Source organism: Sturnira hondurensis, unplaced genomic scaffold (assembly GCF_014824575.4).
Source record: "Sturnira hondurensis isolate 20B ecotype Veracruz unplaced genomic scaffold, ASM1482457v3 Scaffold0008640, whole genome shotgun sequence".
NCBI lineage: Eukaryota > Metazoa > Chordata > Mammalia > Chiroptera > Phyllostomidae > Sturnira > Sturnira hondurensis.
This window is the reverse complement of record NW_028081271.1, coordinates 20,684,014-20,707,847: the sequence shown is the minus strand read 5'-3', so window position 1 is coordinate 20,707,847 and position 23,834 is coordinate 20,684,014. Positions and strand designations below refer to the sequence as shown.

The 23,834-nt window shown below is 41.8% G+C and overlaps 1 protein-coding gene and 1 pseudogene across 1 annotated transcript in view; one reads left to right on the top strand and one right to left on the bottom strand.

The window, feature by feature from the left end:
- IDO2 (indoleamine 2,3-dioxygenase 2) overlaps positions 1-23,834 on the bottom strand; it is a 48,084-nt gene that overhangs the window by 5,766 nt on the left and 18,484 nt on the right. The window contains 7 exon segments of the mRNA XM_037055425.1: positions 4,345-4,396; positions 10,127-10,244; positions 11,553-11,588; positions 11,590-11,656; positions 12,900-12,914; positions 14,705-14,823; positions 17,778-17,897. Of these exon segments, the coding sequence (XP_036911320.1) occupies positions 4,345-4,396; positions 10,127-10,244; positions 11,553-11,588; positions 11,590-11,656; positions 12,900-12,914; positions 14,705-14,823; positions 17,778-17,897 (527 nt within the window).
- Positions 5,266-9,655, top strand: LOC118993016 (cleavage and polyadenylation specificity factor subunit 5-like; annotated as a pseudogene).

The following is a 23,834-nucleotide window of genomic DNA, read 5'->3' as shown; positions in this document are numbered from 1 at the left end:
TAAGCTCCATAGAAATGAAGTTGATGTTTTTTTGTTTTATTGCTTCATTTTCAGCACCTAGAACTGTGCCTGGCATATGGCAAGCACTCATTAAATAGCTGATGAATGAGTAAATAAAATTATAGTATTCTAATAACTATATACTATATACCTAGAATATGTATAACCCAGTGTACTTCTTAAAAAGACCTTGCCAGCTTAAAAGAGCCACCAAATGCTCAAATGGCCAAGGCGTCCATCCGTCTCATTTTAGTGCCCCAACCTGAGGAAGGTCCACTGAAGCTGCATCCAAGGTGACAGAGAAAATAACAACATGAAGATCAGAAAAGTAAGAGAAAGGTCCCTACTTTCAAACCCCATATATTCTCCCCCTGTGATGACAATAGTCTGAGGAAGGAAAATTAGTTTTCTCTGAAGAACCCAAGGGTTGCTCAAGGATGCTCTCATGAATTCTCAAAGCTGCTGTTCATGAAGGAAAGGAATTATTTTTCTTTCAAATCTCTGTAGGCAAGACTATTTTTAGCCTTTCTTGTAGCATATTTCTAGTAAACCCAACAAAAGCAGACATTTAAAAGGAAAGAAAAAAAAAAGAAATGAGATATCTTATTGTTTTCCACAGGGGATATTCACTTCCCTGAGAAATTTAATGTGAGTGGGAAATAAAGGGAATGTTTCATTTGCAGATGAAATCTCTCAACTCCCCTAAATAAAAATGTTTTAAAAAAGTAAACAAAAATAATAAATCAAACATAGAACAAATAAAGAACACAGGAGCTGATTTAGATTTTTCAAAACAACCCTATTGGGAATTGTCAACAATCCGGATGTTTTTGGTCATCCACACTTACCAATACACTTAGGGTTTGGTGCTGGTCACTTAGTTTAGCTACATGGGAAATACTCTGAGGGTAAGAAACAGAGGGGAGACATTTATGTAGATGACAGATAATACGTGTCATTGATCTGGAACTTATTTTAAGGAAAACAAAGTCACCTTCTGGTGCTCACTAATCATGATAGGCAGAATTCCAAAAATACTGCCCCAAGATTCCCACTCTAATTCCTAGAACTGTTGACATTATGAGATGTCATGCCTGTCCATAATGATATATTATATCACAGGGTGAAGGGACTTTGTGGATGTAATTAGAGTTACAAATCAGTTGACCTTAATATAGAGGGCCATTCTAGGTTATCTAGGTGAGTGGAATCTAACCAATAACACCTTAAAAGCAGAGACTTTTCTCTGACTAGTGGCAGAAGAAGTCATAGAGATGTGACATACAAGGACAGGAAGTGTCATTGCTGAGTCAGAGGAGCCCAGGTGACGTAATACAGGAAGCTTCTAGAAGCTGAGAGCATATCCTGACATTCAGCATAGGAACAAACACCACAGTTTCAAAGCCACAAAGAATTAGATTGTACCAAGGATCTGAGTGAATTCTTTCCCAGATTTCCACATAAGAGCTCAGCCCAGCAGATACCTTGACTTGGTCTTACAGATACTCACAGAAGTGTGAGGTAATTAATGTGTGTGGTTTTAAGCTGCTAAATTTGTGGTAACTTGTTATGTTACAAAAAAATCCAATATAAACTTAGAGAACAAACAAAGAGATTTATTAGAATTAGATGCTTTCTAAATCCCAGTTTATTTTGAACTATTATTATATGAACTGTTAAAGTAGCTTATTTAAGAAAAAGAAGATCAAACTAGGACCCATAAAATGGCAATAAATACATATCTATCAACAATTGAATCTAAATAAATAAACTAAGCAAACAAGAATAGAGACGAAATCATGGGTAAGGAGAGCAATTTGATGGTTGCCAGATGGGAGGGGTGTGTGTGTGAATGGGTGAAGAGGTGAAGGGATTAAGAAGTATGAATAGGGCCCTGGCTGGTGTAGCTCAGTGGATTGATCAAACCAAAAGATCTCGGTTCTATTTTCAATCAGGGCACATGCCTGGGTTGCAGGTCAGTTCCCAGCAGGGGACACACAAGAAGCAACCATACCTTGATATTTCTCTCCCTGTCTCCTTCCCTTCCCTTCTAAAGATAAACAAATAAAATCTAAAAATAAGAATAATAATAAAAAAAGAAGGACAAATAAGTAGTTACAGAATAGTCATGGGGATGTAAAGTACAGCACAGGAAATAGAGTGGCCAAAGAACTTAACCCATGGGCATGAACAATGGTGTGGGAATTACCTGAGGGAGTGGGGGGTGTTGGGTAGAGGGGGACAAAGGGGAAAAAATTGGGCTAACTAATAGCATAATCAGTAAAATTTAACTTTAAAAGCACTTTTGAATGACCCTTTCTCACTTTTATCTAATTCTACCAAAGCATATCTGCATGTTTTGCTTAATATTTGTTGCTAGAATCTCTTTCTGTATTCAGATCTTGTCTTGGCCCTGACTACATGAGAAACATACGAGAGCAAGAAGAGCTCTATAGGACAATCTCTCTGGGGAGCATTTCAGAGGTGAAAGTCTAAATTGTGAAACACACTCCCAATTCCCTATCTGTCACCTTCCCCTTTTCCCCTTTTCTTCCCAACAAGCCAGGTATCCATCACTTTCAAGTTAATTCCATAGAAACCTTCCTGCCTTTTGTGCTCTGCACCCTACAGTGAGGAATCCCCGCCCAGGCCAGCCTCCCTTAGAGAGGGATGTCACTTCCTCATGGCCTAGACCTAAGCGATCTACAGAAAATAATCAGTACATGCTGTCATTCTATTTTTGCACTAATGAATTAGAACACTAAATCAATAAACTTATTGATTTAGGTATTTGGCATGTTTCTTGTTGCATCCAGTCACAGCTGTCTACTCTTTCTATCAATAACACTCCAGTCATCTCCTAGTTGTACATATGGCACACTGGATAATATCGATGGCACATTTTTATCTCATCCATCCACTACCTGCACCTTCCACTTTTCACCATTAAAAAAAACAAACAAACAAGAAAACTCAATTTCTTACAGTGAATAGGAAAGCAATCTCATTAAAGCCTGCCAATGTATGATGAGTGTATTTAAAACAAAAAAAAACACATCTAGGAGTAGAGTTCTGTTCTGGGAGAAATTACAGGTCACGTTGTTGCAGGAAAAAGTCACTTCCTTCAGCGACACAGTAAAGAATTACTACAGATCAGCAAGTCGATTAGCATGCAAACAAAGTTTATCAGTGATACATTCTCATAGAAGAGAATGGGCCTAGCCAAGGTGGGGTTGGGAAGGCATAGGCCCGGATGGCAAAAGGCATCAGGTCCTTTGTTCTGAGGGCTTATATAGATGGCAGGATGGAGTGAAGGAGTTACATATTGGTGGGTTAAGGTGGCATCAACTTCCTGTGGGGGATGTGACTACTCAAATGTAGGCATGTGTGGGGGGGGTCTTTTTCCCCCAAAATTCTTATCTTGCTCCAGACCATATTTGGTCATCTTGTTGTAAAACAGACGTGTGACGGAGGCAGTTCATTAAAGTTGAGGCACTCATCCAGAGTTATTCATGGGCTCTTTCTGTAAGCACTAGGGATCCTCCTATAAGACAGATAGTGACCAGAGGCAGGCAATTAACCAAAGCTGTTTTATGGGCTTTTCCTTTGGGCATTGTGAACCCCCTTTTCATCCGCCTTCCAGACCTTGGGATGAGCACACAGTTTCAAAGGCTCTCTCCCACAGAGTGGAAACGGTACTCTCAGAATTTCAAGGACTTCCCTCCTCCCATGTCGTCATAGTGTTTCCTGTGATGTCGGAACACCTGGCAACATTGTGACACCAGGCTCAGGCTGGTGACACCAGGCTCACCGGGCTGAGTCAGTGAGCGAGACGTGCCTCCTTTCTCCTCCCCGCCTTGGTTTACTCTCTATCCTACCTAACAATATGACGAAAAGAGAGCACACAGGAATATGAGAGAATTGTTTGGGGTAGCTATTTTAGGAATGTTGTAAGAAAGCTTTCAAGATACTGTCTATACCTCCATCTGTCTCAGTAATGAGGGAATATAAATGACCTTTGTGGGTGGTATACCCGGCTTTTTTTTCCTGTCTGTCATCAAGGTAGTGTTCTAAGAAAGGTAAGTACAAATAACTCTAATATAATAACCCGAAGACAATTACTCTAAACTTCAGTATTCAACCTTTTAATGTCATTTGTCATGCAGATGGTAACCTTCTTCTTCTAGCCAGGAGTGAGTGGATCCAGGTGATTACTTTGCTAACAAGAGTTCTCTGGTGTGTTTCTTGCTCTAGGAAGCTTATGTCAGTTCGTACCCCCATAAATTTGGAAAACGTTACAGGGACATTGCAAGGAATGCAAGGAAACAGTTGAACTATACTTACCCAGAGAGAAAGATCCGGATGACTGCATAAAATATGTCTGGATCTACATAATCTGGAGGAACAATCAAAATTTGAACTTTACTACAGGCCAAAAAAGGCAATTGGTTACATATGCATGGGCCCTGCTGAGCTCCAGGGCTGCCTCTCTATCTGATCCGCTCAGACACCTGGAATGAAGCAACAAGCAAGAGGCGGATGGAATGTAGTTGTCCTCGCTGACGCTTGCAGGACTTTTAAACTATTCCAAATGCTGCCCTTTTCTATTTGCGGTATTTCCCCTTGCTGTACTTAACAACAAAAGACGGAGCTCAAGGCCATGTTTTTTTAAGAAACTAGTAATTTAAACAGATGATGTTCGAGAGGCTATGAGAAGTGGAAAGAAGGCGGAGAGAAAGAATCACCTCTCAGAAGGCTCTCCCAAGAGAGGAAACCTAAAGCCACCAGTGCTCAAGTGGAGTTCTGTGCGGTCAACAAAGCACAGCGGAGTGGACAGTCTCTTACCCAGAGAGTGTCACACCAGGTCAAATACTGATTCATTCCGCTCCCTGGTTCGCTGCATTCATAAACCGTGCAGCTACTCTGAATCTAAGCTAATGCTTGGGGATAACTGATTTCACTAGTTTTATTAAATCGTATATAAGGAAGCAGGTTTTCACAATTGTACTAAATTTGTTTCCATCAAATTTTGAAGGTTACTCCCTTTCTTTATATAATAGGGCCCCTCTGTGCCCCAGCATATTTCTATTACCCATTTTCCTTTCTGTCTCTTTGTTTCTAAGAGAAAAAAGTAACGTATTTTTTGTGATACCTAAATAATCCCACCTCTTATACCATCAGTTTTCCTTTGCTCCCATTGCACCTACTCACTCTCCCTCTCTACCTCCATCTCTGGTCCTCCATCTCTATTTTGTCTAAGGCCCCATGGCCTCAGGTAACTAATGTCTTCCTTGAGCCTCAGGGTGTCCCATTGCCCCTGAATGCTGTCACATTCTCTCTGCACTTCTGTGACAATGCTCTTCTGGACTTTTTTCTGGGCATTATTTCTGGATCTTACCTATATGGTGCTCTTTTCCCACAAAAGTGCGAAATACAACATGCAAACTTTTCTGAAGCAGTAATGACTGGAAATAATTCAAAATTTTACCCAAACTACCATATTTAAGGAGGAAAAAAATCAAACAATCATCTCCACAGATGTAAAATGATTCTGATGTATGTAAAAAATGTCAATATACATTTAAAAAATTTATTCATGATAGAGACAAATAAACAAAACATTTTAGCTAATTAGGATTAGGAGGGCTTATCCTTGAACTGATCAGCAGAATCCATAGAAAGCCTATAATACACATTATATTTAATGTTGGAATATTAAAAATAAGTCTTATAAAATGTGGAACAGAAAAAGGATCAGCACGTCCATTCAATACTATGTTAGGAGTCCTAGCAAGAAGAATAAGAAACAAAAATTAAACAAAAATAAAAGTTATGACTAGTATAAATGAAGAAACAAAATAACATTGTTCTCAAATTATATAATTTCTACATAGAGCCCTGGCTGTTGTAGCTCAGTGGATTGAGCACAGGCCTGTGAAGCAAAGGGTCACTGGTTCAATTCCCAGTCAGGGCACACACCTGGGTTGCAGGCCAGGTCCCCAGTAAGGGACACATGAGAGGTAACCAAACATTGATGTTTCTTTCCCACTCTTTCTCCTTCCCTTGCCCTCTCTCTAAAAATAAATAAAATATTTTTTAAAAACTTCTACATAGAAAACCCACATAACATACATAATTATTATTTATGTACACATAAATGTATAATAATTATGTATATATAAGTATTAGAACAACTAAGTGTTTATCAAGGTTCTAAATTCAAGGTTAATATTCAAATATCAATTTTATTCTGTAAACAAGCAACAGTCAGTCGTTAAATCAAAGATATTGTATTCACTCAGAACAAAAATATAAAGTAACTATAAATAAAACTGAAGCTCTTGAAGTCTTTTATCTTGAAAAAAGTTAAAGACCAATTTTAAAAATTAATGAAAAGTTTGTCCATTTCACGAAAGTCAAGAAAATTCAGTATCAGTATCTAAGAAAACAAATGTATCTACAGAAGACATTTCTATCTGAATGAACTCCAAGCTATAGGACAAAAGAACATGCACTCATGTGAACAGGTGGTGCGGGGCAGCTGGTCCAGGAACTTCAGTCGATGATTTGTGCTAACACTACCTCTCTGCCTGCCTTGATCATGGGACAGAATGACTGGATATAATATAAAAAGCATGCATTTTTTCCAAATTAATATACAGATGTCATGCAAATTGAGCAAACTTTCTAACAAAGATTTTGAAATAAAATTTGGCATGCTGATTCTAGTAGTTTATAAGAAAGGCAAAGGCTCAAAGCTAAGATAAAGAAGAGCAAAGGGAGGGGGTTTCCTCTACCTGGAAATGAGAAATACTGTGAAGCAATAGTTCTGAAGACAGATGATATTGGTCAAAGAAAAATAAACAGACAATGAAACGGAGTAGAGAGTCTGAAAACAGATCTAGGCATTTAAGAAAATCTGGTATAAGAATTAGCTAATACTGCATGTAAGTGATTATTCACAGAAGGGAAATTGAATTTATTTCCTATGTTATACAACACACAAATAATAAATATACACGAACTAAGGACTGAGACATGAAAGACAAAACCGCAATTTCAAAGAAAATGCAGGAAAAATGTATTTATGACCTATGATTTTAAAGTATCTCACACAAGACCTCCTATAAAACCAGACTTTTATGAGAGAAATGACAGAAACTTTGATTATATTTAGATTAAAAATTTCTGCTTTCAAAAGTCATAATAAGATGAGCCACAACAATTACACCACATATAACTAACAAAAATTATGCTCAAGAGTATACAAAAGCTCATAAAAATCCACAGGTAAAAGATAAAAAAGGCCATTAAAAATCAGAAAAGACAGGCATTTAACCAAAAAGGGACAAGTGGTGAGCACACGCCACTCAGAGAAAGAGAGCGAGAAGACAGATAACACATTGAAAATCAAGGAAATGCAGGACATCATTACCATTGTGGGATAAGAGTTTCTACTGTCTTCCCCCCATGAATGCCGATTTAGACCATCGCCCGTGGGCAAGAGAGCCTTTGTGCAAGTCCGGGAATCCAGCCTGGAAGCTCTAGCATACCACTGGAGTAAACAGAGTCCAAGACTGAGTCCCCCAAAGACGGTGAGAAGAACTTTTCACTTTACCTACCTCACCTGTCCCACAAGGAGACACAGCCCAGGGCCAAAAGAGACCTCTCTGGTCTGCGATTTGTTCCTCAAGGGAAAGTGAGAGCATGTGAGTGATTGGTTTGCTTCCCAGCTACATATGATGCTTCCAGACATCCACTTCTCTCTCAGCCCATCTGGGACTCTGCCGTGAGCTGCGTGCCTGAGAACACTGAGAGACAGAAAGTGGCTGTGAAGGTGTCAGGGCTCCTAGAGGACAGTAAAGGGATGCAGGTCCTACTGACCACTGCACGGGCTCCGTCAAGACACCCTCCCACAAGCTGCTGGAGATGCCACACTTGCAGATCCCCCCAACTGGCCCATGGGCAGCCCAGCTGTTCAGAGTGTTCACCCACACAGCACACACCCACTCTATGGCCACTTCGTTGCGTACACAATGAGGACAGCAAGCGTGCACAGAAGTTCACTGCAGTAAGGACAGTGTAGAGAAGGAAGAACAACGTTGGAAGCGACATGCTCTCTGGTTTCAAACTATCCTACACAGCTATAGAAATGAAAAGAAGATGGTGTCCGCATAAGGAGGGACACACAGATGGACAGAACAGAAGTGAGAGCCCAGAAGTGCACCCCGCCTCCACACACACACGCACAAGGAAGGATGTATAGCCAAGAACAATTGGCTACACACATATGGACAATTGATGAAGTCAAGGCTGTACAATGGAGAAAAGACCGTTTCTTCAATGGATAGAGCTGGAAAAACTAGACGGCCACGGGGGGAGGGGAAGTGAAACTAAACCACTATCTTACACAATACTCAAAAATTAACTGCAAACTCATTAAAGGTTTGAATGCAAGACCTGAAGCCATAAAATTTATATTAAAAAACATAGGCCGTAAGCTCTCTGACATAGGTCCTAGCAATAGTTTAGCCAATCTGACTTCAAAAGCAAGGGAAACAAAAGCAACAATTTACCAAAGGAAACCAGCATCAAAACAAAAAGGCAACCTACTGAATAGGAGGAGATATTTGCAAATCATATACCTGTTAAGGAGTTAGTATTCAAATATATAAAAAGCTCATACAAGTCAGCAACAACAACATAAAATTATCGCATTTTTTTAAAGGGCAGAGAATCTGAATAGGCATTTTTACAAAGACACACGTGGCTGACAGGTATATGAAAAGATGTTTAACGTCACTAATGATTAGAGGGAGGCAAATGAAAACCCTGAGATATTACCTCACACTTTGAGACAGCCATTATCAAAAAGATAAAAACTATCAAGTGTTAGAAAAGATGTGTAGAAAGGGAACCCTGGTATTCTATTGGTGGGAATGTAAATTGGTGCAGCCACTAGGGAAGCCAGTGTGGAGATCCCTCAAAAGATTAAGAATAGAACTACCATATGATCCAGCTATCCCCCTTGTGGGAATTTATCTGAAGAATGCAACATGACTAATTTGAAAAGATCACTCTGTTCATTGCAGCATTGTTTACAATAGCCAAGAGATGGAAACCACCTAAGTGCTCCAGGAGCCCCGCTGTGAGGATGGCTCTGTTGCAGCCAGATTTTTGCATGTGAAGGAGAAATGTGATGGAATTGGAACAAGGACTGTGGAAGGGGATCTGATTGTGCATGAGCACCGGCTACCCCATGTGTTACTGCTGCAGCTGGGAACGACTTTCTTCAAACCACCTAGTGGTGCACCTAACTCAAGAGAAGATGAGGACTAAAATATCCAAAGACAGAGACAGCAGGTCATCAAGATGGAGTCCTGCATGACCGGGTCACTGACGACGGCATGGGAGACTGGTGGGGACCAAGTTTTGAGCCTCCGAGTGTCCATACATTCCTGCATATATTACAAAACTGAAAGAAAATAAGTTGGCTTTGGTTCAACTTCCAAAGAAAGCCTTGTTTGCAGTCTCTGAAAATGACAAGCTGGTAGCCACACCGTTGTTTGAATTGTCTGACAACGTACCAGGACTGAGCCCCACTGTATTGAGTCTCCCTCAGCTTTTGAGCAGGTTCAGCTCTGTGTATAACTGAATTCCGGCACAGCGGAGAAGTGAAAGAGTCATTTCTGTGGGCACAGCTGTGCACCGTGTAGAATAAACATGATAGAACTGTTTGGTTTGGTTTTATCTCCTCCCCAGCTTCTCAGTTACCATCTGCTTTCTATTGTTTCAGTAGTAAAGGAGATAAGAACTGGACAGTGGTGTAAACATATGCGATAATGTTCAATTTGCTTTTGTTTCTGTGCATACATTCTTGTACATTAAAGAAAGTAGACTATTTTCTATGTATAATTTTTAATTTCACATTAAACTTCAAAAATTCTTACAAAAAAAGTAACAGAACCACAGAAATATCTGTGCAAACCAACAGGTCATTCCCCAACAGTATGCTAGCCATCAGTTACCATAAAACAAAGCTAATACACCAGCACTATCTCAGATGTTGGCCAGCCTCCAGGCCCTTTGCCCCCACAGACAGCCTCAACTTGGGTAGCCCCTTTACTGTGCATTTGTCCTAAGGTTCTGGTGATGTCTTGAATGGAGAGTCTCAGTTGCTCCAGGGCTTGGAGCAGGGAGTCCTGGCTGGCCTGCAGGATGGCATTCACTCCTTGAAGAAGTGCCTGGGGAGAAGATTGATTCATGCAGTTCCTTAGCATTCACTATAGTCCACTGAGGTGGAGATTGTGGGAATCAGGGACAGGGCACCCCTCTCACTGCTGGACAGTTTTGCAGAGTTCTCCTCAACTAGATTTGCTGTGAGGTCTGCCTGAGAAGATAACCTCTCCAGGCATCTCCCAGATAGACCTTTGGATGTGCTTGGCTGGGTCTTTCCTCTGATTGCTACTTCTTGCAACTCTCAGGGGCATAACTATCATTTTTGTTCTTCCTTCTTCTGTATTTATCACACCTTATAATCCATATGTATGTCTGTATCTTGAATCAGGGCACCCTCCGTCTGAGCTTTGTCTTTCATAAAACCAGACAGATTCTGTAGAGCTCATAGAGCCCCCAGTTCCAGGGCCCCCTCCATCAGGAAGCCTACTTAGCAGTCTCTACCCTATCTAAAGGGACTAATCACACGGATGAGAAGTGACCATGTAGTTTCACTTTTGAGAGTGACAGAGGGTGCTATAATTCTCATGACACAACCAGTGACCCTACTGAGGACACAGTAAGAACTCAAAATAGGCTTCTCAGGGAAGGTGGTGAAGAAAGACATACATCTAACAATTCCCTCTAGGCAAGCCTTGGCTTCTCTGGCTCCACCGCCTGCTGCTCCGCTGTCTTTTTCTTACTAAACCCGGCCTTTCTGAGACCACCTGACCCCTGAAGGAATTTATGTTTGCCACCCCCAGGGCTAGGTGGGTTCAGTGATGGTTCCTTTTCCTCTGAGCCTCGGCATTCACTCGGCATGGCGGTTCTCTCTGCCAGGAATATGTCTATCTGTTTTTCTGTCTATTTTCTTTCTCCGCTTAATTCCTATATATCACTCAGGTTTTAACTTTAGCCGTGATCACTTCCCCTGGGCAAACTTTGTCCTGCACTTCAGTTCTGAGTTAGGTTTTAGATGTCTTTCCATGAAACACTGCACCTTTTTTACTACCCTATACATCAACCCATCTTCCTCCACTAGATCACGAGCTCCAGTGGGGGCCACAGCAATGTCTGTCTTGCTCCCCCAGTTATTTCACTGTCTAGAACAGGGCTTGTTTGTTGAATGGACAAATGGTCAATTACAAGTTTTACAGGAGTTGGGAGAAGGGAACAGCTCTGTGGGCTAGAACGTAAAGCCCTTTCCTCAGATATAAACCAATAGGACAAGGCCTATGTTCATCTACCTAATACACAGAAGGGAAAGACACTGAATGGGATGTAAAGCTCAGACTAATTTCTCATTAAAAAAAAAACTGCTGTAGGTGAAAAGATACCTTAATCCCAGGTACTGCGGCTTTCTCCACCAGTATAAACGGTCACCAGTATAAAACCACGCAGGCTTTCTCCCCCAGGAAATGAGAAAATGAGGTCCAGGTTCCTTGGGAGGAGATAACCGTATGGTTAAAGAGGCTGGGACACTGTGAGTATGTGTGGTCCATAACTCCCCTCAGAGTTAGACCAGTTCACCTGATCTGAAGACTCTCAAAGTCCAGCTGAGCCCTAACGATCCCAGACCATCCCCCAGCGGAGCAGCTGAAGCATGAGTAAGCAGGTATTTCTGATTCCTCACAGGACCCGCCTGTGTCCCATGACACCATTCCTGTCAGGAGCACAGACGCTTAGAGTCACAGGAACAACAGCTGGTTCCTTGCTCCCTTCATGTAGCCCACCCAAGGACGCAGAGACGGTTAGTCACAGGACCAGGTGGGGATAGTGCTTTTTCTAATCAGTACTCTTTGTTTTGTATAATGGAGTGAGAGCTAGAAGACTGTACAGAGGAACTACTTTTCAATAACCTGTGATCATATGAATTCAAGTATCTCACACACACAGCAGGTCTACCAAGCTTAAAAACATTACTTTGTAAAATCACTCTTGCTTCTAACATTTTGAACATGAGAAGGAAAAACAAACACAAAATAAAACTAAGCCAAGACCACCATAGTTCTGGCAGTTACATTATTGTGGGAAAGAGTCCCTTTACCTTTACATCCCTCATTTTCTGAGCTACAGCTTTTACACCGAACCCTATTATCATGCTGAGGTGATGGGAGAGGCAACACCAATTTACAGGGTAACTTTAGTCTCTGGAGGAGGAGGAGCCTAAGGAGGCCATGGCCAGGCATTTCTCAGGAGCTGGAGTCCATGTAACGCATTATTTCAGAGGAATTCCTTTGTAGCTGTAGCAGCCTCTGTCTGCAATGCAGCCTTACGCAGAGCTGGTTAGTCATCAGACGTGGTGGGGAACAGTGCTTTTCCCCACTATTAGAAGTTTGGTGAGATGAGAGAGCTTTTCAGATCATTAAAGAATTGATGAAGTTTGTAGTGTTTTGTTTTGTTTTGTTTTTGCATTGCAATGCACTTTACTTGTTTTATTATGTACAGACTGAAATTATATAATAAAGAAAACTGATCCCCTAATCCCCACAAAACAGAGTCAACCACTGTTTAATTTTGGATGGTTAATATTGGCCCCTTTCCTTCTAACCTTATTTTTGTATTCATTTGTATATAGCTTGCATACTGTACATACAATTTGATAGGCTTTCATTCTTGTTTTGTTGTAACCTTGTAAAGTTAGTATGGGTTCTCAAGTGAGTGAAAGATTTCTGAGAATTTACCTGATGTCCAGGAGCCTAGTCAAATTTCAGTTATTGACAACCACAAATGAAAAAAAGAAAGGAAAAGAACAAGTCAGTTTGTTAACTAGGGTCAGATGTACGCAGGCACACACTCATGTGCAGATGCACACACATTCACACTCACGCACACACAGGCTGTGACTAGACTACAGGCCACCGTGTGACAAAGAGTGAGCCAAGTCTCAACCTGTACATCAGCCCCAGAACATTTAACCAGCAGCATCGGGATAAATCATCTTGCTCATTTTATATGTTTGCACACCACAAATCCATGTTTTTGTTGTAGGTACTCTACTCCAACTCACATTTTAACATCCACTTTAGATCAAGTTCAACCCTCTCACCAAGCTTTTTTCTCATTTTAAAGCCTGCACTGATGTCATTTCTTAGGAGTTCTGAAGGCTTTATAATCTGTGTCACTCGGCCATTTGTCATGAATGGCTTTGTTATTTAACCGCTCCGAGTGTACTTCGCTTTCACTTCTTTATTTCACTTAGCTCTGTGCCAGGCATATCAAGCGACTCCAAAAAAATAATAGCCAAGAAGAAGAACCACTGAACCCTGGGACTACACCTGCATCTCAGGGGTTGAACTAGCTCTGCGTTCTCACCCACGGAGAAACTAGCTTTTCATTGCTCTGTTTTTTACTGTAACATCCTAGTCCGGCCATTTTCGCCTTCAACCTTCCCCATTCTTCTCCTCTTTGAATTACAAATTCAGTTTCTTAAATATTCGATGTCTTGATCAGGATCATTTCTCCATGTCTATTTATTTTTTTCTTTCTGTCCAAATTCTGAGCCAGATTCAGCACCTTTCCATGGGAACATTAGTCACCGATTTTGTTTACTAAAGCAGAATTTGTCAAATATCATAATTCGTCATTACAGAAACCAAAACCCCAGGGCTCAGAAGTCCTTAGTCAGATGAGATGGTCCAATCTCACACCAAGGGGCACACAAATTAGTCTAAAGCATTTAATTCTTTGAGGAGTATTCCCATCATCTGTGGCAATCTTGTATTTACCCACAATACTTATGCTAAAGAAGTTCTTCCTTTCATATAAATTAAATGTCCCTTTAGCTATTTTAGTAAATAACAAAAGTGCTATCTCTTGCATGTATAGCCTGAAATAAATTTGGTTGTGAAAATGAAAAATGAAGTTCAAAGGAAATTTAAATACTTTGCCACTTCCTACCCTATTCTATTTATTGGATTTTCTTGTTTTTAAGAACTCATGCTATTTTTCCTTTAGACAGATGCCAATATCCCTAACCTAGCTGTCAAAGGAATTATGCCAGCTAGGTGGAATGAATAGCATTATTAATCAAATGTTTAATCTGACACCTGGAACATCTACTCTCAACTCATACATAATCATTTATTTCTGATCACTATATACTGATCACTTGTGGAAGTTCCTGCTCCTAACTTGACTTGAATGGAGGGCATGTCAGGGAATGGTTGAGGCCTGATGATGCAGGAGCCTGATTATAAGGTCGGGTTGAGGAACTGAAATTTGATATGGAAGCAAACAAATAAAACTGGTCTGCACCAGTGCATTCAGTGCACATTGAGAGGAAATTTCTGGGACCTGTGATTTTTGAACTTGTATTCAAGTTCATCTCTTCTTTGCAACCATAAAACAGACAATAAATATGGACATTTTTAATCACAAAATAACAGAAAAGGCCTGGGCCTTTCTGGCAGGGAGAATACAAGTCACAAGACTGTCCCTTAGTCAGTTTCTATTCATTCAATTCTGAAGCACTCTCTCCTTTTCTTACCTTTCAGGGTCCTTTGTGGTCCAATTAGTCAACACCAAGTCTGTGTGGACCAGGATAGGAGGGAGTCCCAACTTCCTGGAGACTTCCACAAAGGGAAGGGCAAGATTTCTTGGCAGAACCTTTTAGATGTAAATTCTGACAATTAGCATATTCTAGAAAGAATGCGAAGTAATTGTGGCTGTCTCTCATTCCAGCAACCCTGTGGTAGAAAAGCAACTTGGGGATAAACTGAGATTATCTGAGTCTCTCTATCTGGACACACACTATTTACTCATATTTTGTTCTGTTAACAACCTAGTGGATACATTGCTTGTGAGTGCAATCTGAAATGTATGTGGAAAACTGGAAGGTTGGAACACACATACACATCTAGTATAAAATGGTACCCAGATATTAACTATACAAAGAAGGGCATTACAAAATGTTCAAGCATAAATTAGGGGCTGAAGTAATGAACAGTAGGAAAAATCTACGTGAGTCTATCTACCTACCTACTTATCTATATTCATAGATATGTAGATATGTGTGTATAAAACTAAGAGCATGTATGTGTATATACATGTACACGTGTATTTGTGTGTGCATTTATGTGTCAGTGAGAGAGAGAAATGGGGAGGGTAGAAAAGCTCATCCTATGTGGGCACTGATTCCATCAGCCAATTCTTAAGTCAAACCCAATAACAACTTCAAATAAGTCACCTCAAGACAGTCCCCATTCAGTTGAGTCATCCAAGGAACACTCTGAAGGGCCTTATCTGCCCATAAACCAGGAAAGCAACTCAGATACATGGGAGGATCTCTATTTGCAGACAAGGCTAGTCTAGATCCAGGAAAAAAAAATCCTTAGATTTCCTTTTCCCCACTTCCATTTTATTTACCCTTAGGATAGCAATATCTATTTAGAAACCTTGCTTCTGCCTTTTTTAAACAATATTTTAAAATAGACTTGTGACAACTGTTTCCTAGGTAAAAACAATAAAGAGCTGTAAAGAGTTTTATTTTTAATGTATTTTATTTCTTTACTTTTAGAGAGAGGGGAAAGGAGAGAGAAAAAGAGGGAGAGAAACTTGCTGTGCATGTGCGAGAAATACAGCAATTGGTTGCCTCTCTCACACCCCCAAATGGGGACCTGGCCCACAACCCAGCCATGTATCCTGACTGGGGATCGAACTGGTCCACAGGCTGTAGCTCAGTCCGGTGAACCACATCAGCCAGGGCAAGTGCTTTAAAGAGCTTTAAAATTCAAACTTAAGTCAGCTTCCCTCAGGAGGCAGGGTATGAGGAGGACAGTGCAGAAGAGAGGTGTCCTCGTACATACAAAGAAACTAAGACAGGATCCGAGGCCAGGCTCACTGGGCCTGGAAGTACACGAACACCTCGAAGCGTCGTCTCCTGCCACCCTTCCCTAAGGTACTGCAATGGTTTGGAGAATAACGGGACAAAACCCAGTTGGGATGTTCTATTGTGGGCCTAGATATCAAACTTTCCAACCCCAGACACATGATGTTTTAAAAAGTATATATATTGACTTTTTAAAACTTTTATTAGCAGTTGTATGCTAGATTTACTTCTGGGCCAGAGGTTTTTGTTTCTTCTGTTTCTTCTGGGCTATGTTTTTCTTCTGTGCAGCCTCCTCTTCTGGTTTGGGAACAATCTGCTTCTCTTCAGTAGGATCGTCGCAATGTGACAGGGAGCGCTCACGGATGGGTTCATCCACCCACAAGCTCTGTCAGCACTGCACTGCCTCTCGGGAGTTCTGTTCACCTGGATATGCTCAATGGCCAGAGAATCCACACTTCAACCCTCAAGTTCAGCATTGCTCGCTGCAGTCTCAAGCAAGAGCAGCAAAAATGCAGCAGTGTTTTTGGGCCACTGACCCTGCTGTGTCCAGCCCCATTGTTTGGCCTGGGTGCACCTAACCAAGTCCACCATTGTAACACGGAATGGTACACATTGCTTCTGTCAAGTGACATCCTTTGAATACTTGGTTGCTTCCCGATCTGCATACTTTTGATGGCCTGGGCAGTTTTACAAGTGTTCTTAAAATGAACAGGAAGACTTGAACCTCGATTTATATGACTTTCTGGGGTTTTCTGGGCCAAGGAAATAGTGGTCACCTCAGAACTATTTTCAGAGGTCACCTCAGGCTGCTGCTTAGAGGAGTGTTATGCTGATATTTTAAAAGTCTGAATCAGCTCTATACTTTTCTTTTCCACTTTCTGCTCTTATTCTCACAGGGAGCCTCAGGTATTCACTTGAGAGATAAGAAGCGAAATCAACCAGGCAAACAAAACAGGCACAGCCTGCTCCCTTGACCGTGGTGTGCAGAAATAAGAGCAGCTCCCTGATTTCTGGAAAAGGTATGTTTATATCACAGAAAAGGAATTCCTCTTTTATCCAACAATTAGTGGAACTTGGAGCTTTCACGTCTCAAGGTTCAGGCTGAAACTGTAAAATGTTATGCAAAGATTCAGAAGAGATGTAAAGGAATTATTAACAGATGAATTGATAATTGGCAGAGAGCAAGCGGTGGTGTTGTGAATGGCAATGCACACCTCTGGAGGAGGGGAAATTTACACTAGCGAAATTAGAAGGTTTAGGGTCTGGCCTTGGATTTTCCACAAACTTGCCATCGGACTTTGGACTTCTTGTAGTTCTCAACTGTCTGTAAAATGGGTACAACATAGCTCTACTTACCTTGTGGGACCATCAAAACTGACTGAGATAATGTATGTATTAGGAGTATAAAATGCTGTGAAGTGTGAACTATTATTAAGTTTTTTAGGAGATCTCAAAACTTGCTTTCAGATGCAACCCTTCAAACATTCTGGGAAGAAGGTGTCAGAAAAAATAGATTCAACAAGTAACAAAGGGTTACCAGTTCTAAAGAAAATTCACTTCCTAGTCAGGGAGAAAAACCTCTTTCATTTAAATGGCCCTTTGCCCTTCTTTCAACTGACACCCAAGAAAAGAAGAAGAAAGGACCCATTTTCCCTGCAATCACCATGATGCCAAGCAGACAGACCTGCCCGATGACCAGACATCTATTATGCTTTACCTGTTCTGGCTTTACCTGTTCTGGTTGTGCCTCTCCTTCCTGCCAGACATACCCCATGGTAATAAAGCTCAGGACCACGTGGGCCAGGCGCTGTTCCTGATGACTCTTGAGGAACTCGCAGTTCAGAAGGGGCATCTGTCCAAGAGAGTTCCCCGAGATCGTCAGTTACAGGGACAAGATGGCCACAGGGGCCCCGTGACTAGGAGGAGCACTTGTGTTTCAATGCAGGAATCACGCACACCCATGTCTCCCCTGATCCTAGGACGGCGCTACAGGACAGGAAGAGGCATTCCAACTGTATCGTTCTGGAAGTAGCTAACCACCCCACCCAAGCTCCCCCAAGTATCCCCATGGTTGTGCTGGACACTGGTCTCCATCATTGAGGTGACCCCTTGGTTGGAGTATTCCAAAATACTACACTGAAGACCATTTATCTCATGGGAGTCCCCAGGGGCACCTTTTCCCATCCGGTCCTTTCAAAGCACCTCTGCTTCCTTGGTACCTTAGACCCTAACAACAGCCCTGCACTGTGGGCAGTAATGTCTCCATTTAATTAATGAGTATAACTGTCACCCCACAAAGGGTTCTCTGAGGTGATGTGGGAAAGAATTCAGAGACACACACACACAGGAGAAGTTCAAGAGACAGTGGCAAGATGTATTAAAGTGAATGTACACTCTCAGAGGGAGAGGGAGCAGGGCAGGCTCCATGAGTGACTCTCAGGAGATCTTCGTATAAGTTTTCTTATATTCTCTTGGGCTGGGGAAAGAGCGGGCTTTTGAATTATCCAACCCCTGAAAAGAGTGGACTTATGTTTAACCTATTCAACCCTATTGTCTGATTTTCTTTGGGTGGTGTCCTGTCATTTGGGCTCTTACCCATTATTTTCCAGACTTACCCACAGAGAGTATGAAAAACCACAATGCTAATTTATTATATTCAGGATATAATTGAGGAGAAGAATTTCCTTCTGCTCTCAGTTCCTCTCCCCAGGATGTCTTGGTTTTTTTCCAAGCCTGGTGACCTGGTGGAACGTTGTCATTTCCTCTTTACTGTAATAGCAAACTACTGACCTGCTAAGTCAAGTCGCTTGTTTCTGTTCACTCTCTTTTCCTTTGTTAATTCCTAACTAGCTGCCTCCTCTCTAACAGAACAAAGTTAGGAATTCAATGAAACCCCTAGGGAGAGGCAGCTGAGCTGGGCCAGCTGGTTGTCCAGCCCTTGGTTAAACACTCCCGGTGACCCTGACTGGGTCTCTTCACCTCTCCACACCTGTTTCCTCCCTGTAAAATGTGTCATCTGGAGGTTTGCAGATGGTGTCCTCATTGAAGGCAACACCCTGTACAGCAGTTAGTTATCACTGATAGCAATGCACCCCCCAAACCATCAGTTTCTCAGTTTTGCCTGCGTCAGCCCTGCCTGTCTTGGCTGACACCAAACAGCCCTGAGCTCCTGCTTCCAGGCACAGAGCCCTCAGCCTGCCTCCTTCCTCCACCCCCTCCCTCTACAGCCCTAGGCACAGCCTGATCTAGATCATCTCTGGTGTTCCTCTCCAGGTCAGAAACCCCTGCAGGAGGGGCTGTGGCTTTCTTGTGTTTGTTTCTCTTTAAGCTACAGGCACCGGGCACCACCAAGTGAGCTGGGACCCACCCTCCTTCTCCTGCCCAGGGCAGCTGATACTTGAGCCTTCCTGAAGGAACCCTTCCTCCTGTGTCCACTATGTGGCAGCCTTTCCTAATCTGTGTGCATCTTCCTTTCTCTCACAAACTAGCTCAGAAAAAAATCTTCTACTTAATATGCCCTAGGCCTGTGGGCGAGGGCAGCCGGGAACTGCTGAGATGTTGCATTTAACAGGAACCAGCCCAAGAATTGTAACAGCAGTTATTAAGTACTTATTCTATATGCGGACATCGGCCCACAGTGTCTGTGTCATTATGAATGAAATGAGACATTCACATGGACTACCCAGTCCGGTGGAGGAAAACGGACAGCATGGCTTTTCTCTCCAGGGGAGCAAAAGCCACAGCCCTTACCGGGACTGACGACCTTTACTGGGTTTCTCCGCACATTACATGAAGGTCCTTATTTACTATGCACGAACTGCTTTAGGTGGTTACCTTTTACAGAAAACAAAGGAGCCAGTGCTGCTAATCACATCCCAGAAGAGAGATATTTGCAGATGAAAAGGGAAAAGTGCCACTGCTTTTCCAGTGCAACCAGTTACACTGGTCCTAGGAAGGTTTAGCACGGATTTTAGGACGTTGTTTTGCAGTAAATGTTTGCCACAAATCCAGATGAGGGAGTTTTTAGCAAAAGCAAGACTCAAAGCATCCTAGGCACACTGTAGGCCTGATTCCCCACGGGAGAACCCATCCATGGGTGTGGGTCTTGTGCATTTCTAAGGGGGAGCTGGGCCCACGCCACCCAGAACAGTCTCCTACAATTCTGAGACTGTTACGAAAGAGTATCCAAGGCACAATACTAAAAACTTCCTGTGCAGGATGGTTTTTTGTCCTCCCCCAAACCCACAGGACAAACCTGAGAGTCAGAGAGGGTGAGGTCTTTTAGCAGGTTCCCAGAGCCTGGCGTGGGGGGGGGGGGGGGGACTGAGGTAGGGTGCCATTGTAGGAGGGTGCAGCCAGGGGACCCCCAAAAGAAGGATTTGTAATGGGGTCCAGAACTCAGGATGTCCAGGAAATATTAAAAATATGGGATGTCCTCACCCTCACAAGGCTGAGCTGGGTGGATGGGATACATGGAGCATGGCCATTGAGTTGTTTTGTATAGCAACAGTTTCACAGCTAACCTCTAGAATGGTCATTTAACATATCTATAACCTTTAACTGGTTTCACAGATATGTTAACTAGCTGTGGCCATGCTGTGAGCCAGGGAGAAGGGAGTGACTTCCACCCAAGATGTGACTGGGAGGCAACTCCCCAGCCCCACCCCACCCCCTTACAGCACCTGCGTGAAAGCTTGGAGATGATTGGCTCCACACCATGGGGCCACGCCTGCCCAGACTCACTGTGGCAGTCCAGTAAAGCTGGGAGGATATGGGAGTCCTGGTGGGTGTAGCCAATTGTGGGAGGAGTCGGAAATGGGGCTACAGAGGGAGATTGGCAGGGGAATTTAAATGCAGACGTGGCAGCCATTGAACAGAAAACCACGTGCTTTTGGCCGTAATGTGAGAGAGAATCACCATGTAGCTTTAACAGAGAACCACCATGTGGCTTTCTGTTTCTTTTCCTGAGATATGGTACCTTGGACTGGGCAAAGTGGGGAAGAAGGACTGTGTGTGTTTGTGGCTGTTTTAAGGGACTTTGGGATTTTGATGAAGACATTAAGTCATTAATTACTCTTGAGTCTATATAACTTGAATAAATAATCCCTTTCCTTTTCACCAATCTCTAACATGGACAGCTATAATTCTCTGGTGAAAGGAAAGGCGAACCTAGTACAGGGGGACCCTAGGAGAAGGGGGGGTCAACTATTGACACGGACACTGTGGGCCAGTGTCCGAATATAGGATAAGTACTTAATAACTGCTGTTACAATTCTCGGGCTGGTTCCTGTTAAATGCAACATCTCAGCAGTTCCCTGCTGCCCTCACCCACAGGCCTAGGGCATATCAAGTAGAAGATTTTTTTCTGAGCTAGTTTGTAAGAGTAACACTGTGGGACCCCCTTCTCTGCCAGCCATTCCAGGAAACCATGGGAGACCACATGTGCGGTAACTTCGAAGTAATACAACTACTTGTACATGCGCAGTCAAAGCCTGCCAAAACTAGCCAGGGAGGATCTGCCCTATAAGAATAGAGTCCCTCCAGCCCATGAGGTCAATCTCTGCTTGGAGTTGGCCTGCTCCCATGTCCTCTGCTATAAACTCTGGGTGGTTGGTTCATTTCTTTGTGCTGATGACCAAGAACCTGGTTACCTGTGCCCACCTGTGCCAACATTTCCGCTGTGCTGGCAGCTCCTCTCCTGTCAGCGCTGCCCGATAGACACGTGGAGGCCACAGGTATAACTTTAAATTTCCTAGCAGCTACACTTTAAAAAATAGTGAAAAGATCCATGCATACTGTTGCAAAGGGTAAAATTTTCTTCTTTTTTTACTAAGTGACATAAGCCATTCAGAGAACGACAAATGCCGTATGATTTCTTGCATATGTGAAATCTAATGAACAAACTGAACTAACAAGGAAAATGGGGACAGACTCATAGATGGAGAGCAGGATGACAGCTAGTGAACAGTGGGGAAGAGGGATTAAACCGAAAGGAAAGAGGAGTCATGGACCACAACAATGGTGTGGTGATTGCTGGGGGGAGGGGGAAATAGGGGACTAAAAGGTAATGGAAAAGATACAATAAAGATGAAATAAAATATAAAAAAAATAAAATAGTGACATTTTGTTAAAATATTTTTATCTAGGTCCATATATCTACAATATTATCAAGGCAACATCAGTATAAAATACTGAGATACTTTGTAGTCTCTTTTTATAGAAAGCCTTCAAAATTCAGTGAATATATTACATCTCAATTTGTTTTAGCCACATTTCGAGTGCTCAACAGCCATAAGGAGTAATTGATTACCTATTGTGCCATCTTAAAGTAAAGGAGTAAGGTCCAAGTTGAGGATATTCCTCTTGGTTAGAGGTTTTTTTTTTGAAAAATATACTTACAAAGTAGTTTCAGAAATGTTAACCTGTATCCACGTTAACCTGTAACCACGATAAACACATTTACCAACTACAGTTCAATGATTTAGCCCCTAATGGGTTTAATTAGCCTTGTAGATTCCAGTCACATGACTTACCGTAGTGATTTATGTCAGCTCCTTTCCCAGCACCCCCGCCCTCTTTCCTGAAGTTGCCCTTCATCTGTAACACAGTTAAATTAGTCATTGTTTACATTCCATCCCAGGACCCCTCAACGTTCTGTTTAACTTTTGCATACAATGTATTCTTTGTAACGGACAGTTTTGGAGTTTTAAAAACGCACATAGTCGTGTACTCACCAACTGAGTACAGTACACAAGTTATATCATCCATGAGTCGCATTAGTCGTATATATTTTATTAGTTCTGTATTTTTAGTAGTAGTATGTATTTTAGTGGTATCTATTTTATTGGTTCTGTTTCTTGAAAGAACCCCACTTCCCAGTATAATCACATTGGAAGTTAGGATTTCAAGGTACAAATTTGGGATCCACACAAACATTTAGTCCATTGCCCTCAGTTTAACCCTTCCCCTGTTGAAGGAAATTTTCAGTCTGGGTGTATATGATCACAACTGTTATACACATTTACACACAAGCTTTTCCATGAACATACCTTTTCAGTTTACTCGGGTAAACACCTAGGAATGTGATTGCTGGATCAGATGGTAAGTCTGTGTTTAACTTTATAAGAATCTGTCACCTGTATTCCAAAGTAGCTGTACCATTTTTCATGCCCATCAGAAAAATGAGTAAGAGTCTCTTTTGGTTCACATCCTCAGCAGTTAGTTATTGATATTGCCAGATTTTTAAAAATGTTTTAGCCATTCAGATAGATGCTAAATTGTTTTTTAATACTATTATAAACAGTCTTGTCTTGTTCTGTGTGTAATCTAGTTTTATTTTTTCAGGATTATAATTTGCAAATTTTCCTTTGTGTTCTAGAAAATTTGAAATTTTACCATGATATCTGTGTGCCCTCCCATCCCCCATTGTCTTTCTAATGGAATTACTTAAATCAGATCTAAAAGGTAGCATTTGTATATGGTTGAAGATTTGCTTTTCCTCTCCCTACACTACTCTGCTTCTGACAGTTCTGTTTTCTGGAATTGGCATTATCGGTTTCCTTTTTTCACACATCTTTTCTGATAACTGGCCTTTCTTTCACTTTTGCTTTATGCTTCATGAAAACTTTTTATGGAACATCCTAAATTACTGTTTCTTCAATGTATTTGCATTTTTATTGCTATTTTTGTTTGTTGTTTTTTTCTTGCTTTTCTAATAGTTCCTCTTGTAGATATTCTGTTATGTTTAAGAAGTAAATATAATTAATTAGACATCAATTATTTTTAGTTA